The sequence below is a fragment of the Octopus bimaculoides genome, chromosome 14, assembly GCF_001194135.2.
Source record: "Octopus bimaculoides isolate UCB-OBI-ISO-001 chromosome 14, ASM119413v2, whole genome shotgun sequence".
Taxonomy (NCBI): Eukaryota; Metazoa; Mollusca; class Cephalopoda; order Octopoda; family Octopodidae; genus Octopus; species Octopus bimaculoides.
Window position 1 is genome coordinate 20,263,715 of NC_068994.1, and position 1,281 is coordinate 20,264,995.

Genomic DNA, 1,281 nt, shown 5'->3' on the forward strand with positions numbered 1-1,281 from the left:
ATATACATACATTCATACATTCATACATATATATATATATATATATATATATATACATACATATATTCATACATACAATTCATACATACAACTCATACATATATTCATACATATATTCATATATATACATTCATACTTACATCATAGATATACGATTGCACGCACATACATTAACCTCATCACACACATACAAACAAAAGACTAAGAGTGAGTACAGTTATATTCACAGACATATTTTACGAATCTTTGAAAAGATTACTCAGTCATGTCAAGCTTCTTTGTCAAATATACACATACACGCATTATGTATGTATATATGTATGCATGTATGTATGTATGTATGTATTTATGTATGTAGTTATGTATGTATGTATGCACAGAAAATTATATCTATTGAATATAGAGTAAAATATTTTCACTTGACCTATAGACTAAAAAACTTACGCCATTCCTTGATTTATATGAGTAAGATAGATAGATTTTTGTGAATACATATTCATATAAGTATATACAAACTCCCAGCTCTACCAATCTCTGTGTGATTTTTAAAACACACGTAATTGCGAGCAGCAATAACACAAAAAAAAAAAACAGCGAAAGATTATTCATTATAAGGGGAAACAGTTGGTGAATAATATAAACTCGAGCATTATAGAATGGAGCGGAAAGCAGTAAAGAGCGGCATATTTTTCTGTCTTTTACTCTGCACGTCATTCGCATCATCGTTCAACTCTCTGTCTAGTAAGTATAAGGAAAATATTTTTATACTCTTATTGTCTACAGGAATGCGGGGGTAAATATATTGCTATGGAGGTATGAATATATCAGCGCCCGTACGTGTGTGTGTGTGTGTGTGTGTGTGTGATCTAAGATTGCAGTCTCTTGTGTGCCTATGCATTTGTGTGTGTGAGTATGAGTTAGGAGTGTTAGCATAGGTGCATGTGCTTTAAGTGTGTAAATATGCATAAAAGTTTCGAAGTTTAATTCGTCCGAAAATGTCAACATCAATAATGTATCGTTTTAATAGAGTTGTAGATGCACATGTATATCTCTATGCGTGTAACGTGTATGTGTGTGCATCTGTTTCCGTGGATTGAAACGTAACTTCTAAAGGGTTGACTACAGCTAAGATCACAAAGCCCTAATATTTCCAAATGTATATATGCATATAATTTATTGGTATTTGTGCGTATGTGTCTGTATGAGTCTGTGGCGTGTGTGTGTGTGTGTGTGTGTGTGTGTGTGTGTGTGTGTGTGTGTGTGTGTGTGTGTGTGTGTGTG

At 32.9% G+C, this 1,281-nt stretch overlaps 1 protein-coding gene across 2 annotated transcripts in view; it reads left to right on the forward strand.

Annotated features, from left to right (window-relative positions):
- LOC106873034 (uncharacterized) overlaps positions 1–1,281 on the forward strand; it is a 64,162-nt gene that overhangs the window by 27,491 nt on the left and 35,390 nt on the right. The window contains exon 1 of one of the 2 annotated variants that reach the window (XM_014920241.2): positions 449–741. The exons of the other annotated variant lie outside the window; for it this stretch is intronic. Coding sequence (XP_014775727.1) covers positions 657–741 — 85 coding nt within the window. The 5' untranslated portion in view covers positions 449–656. Of the gene's footprint in view, positions 1–448; positions 742–1,281 lie in introns of those variants that run through there. 2 annotated transcript variants of the gene reach the window in all.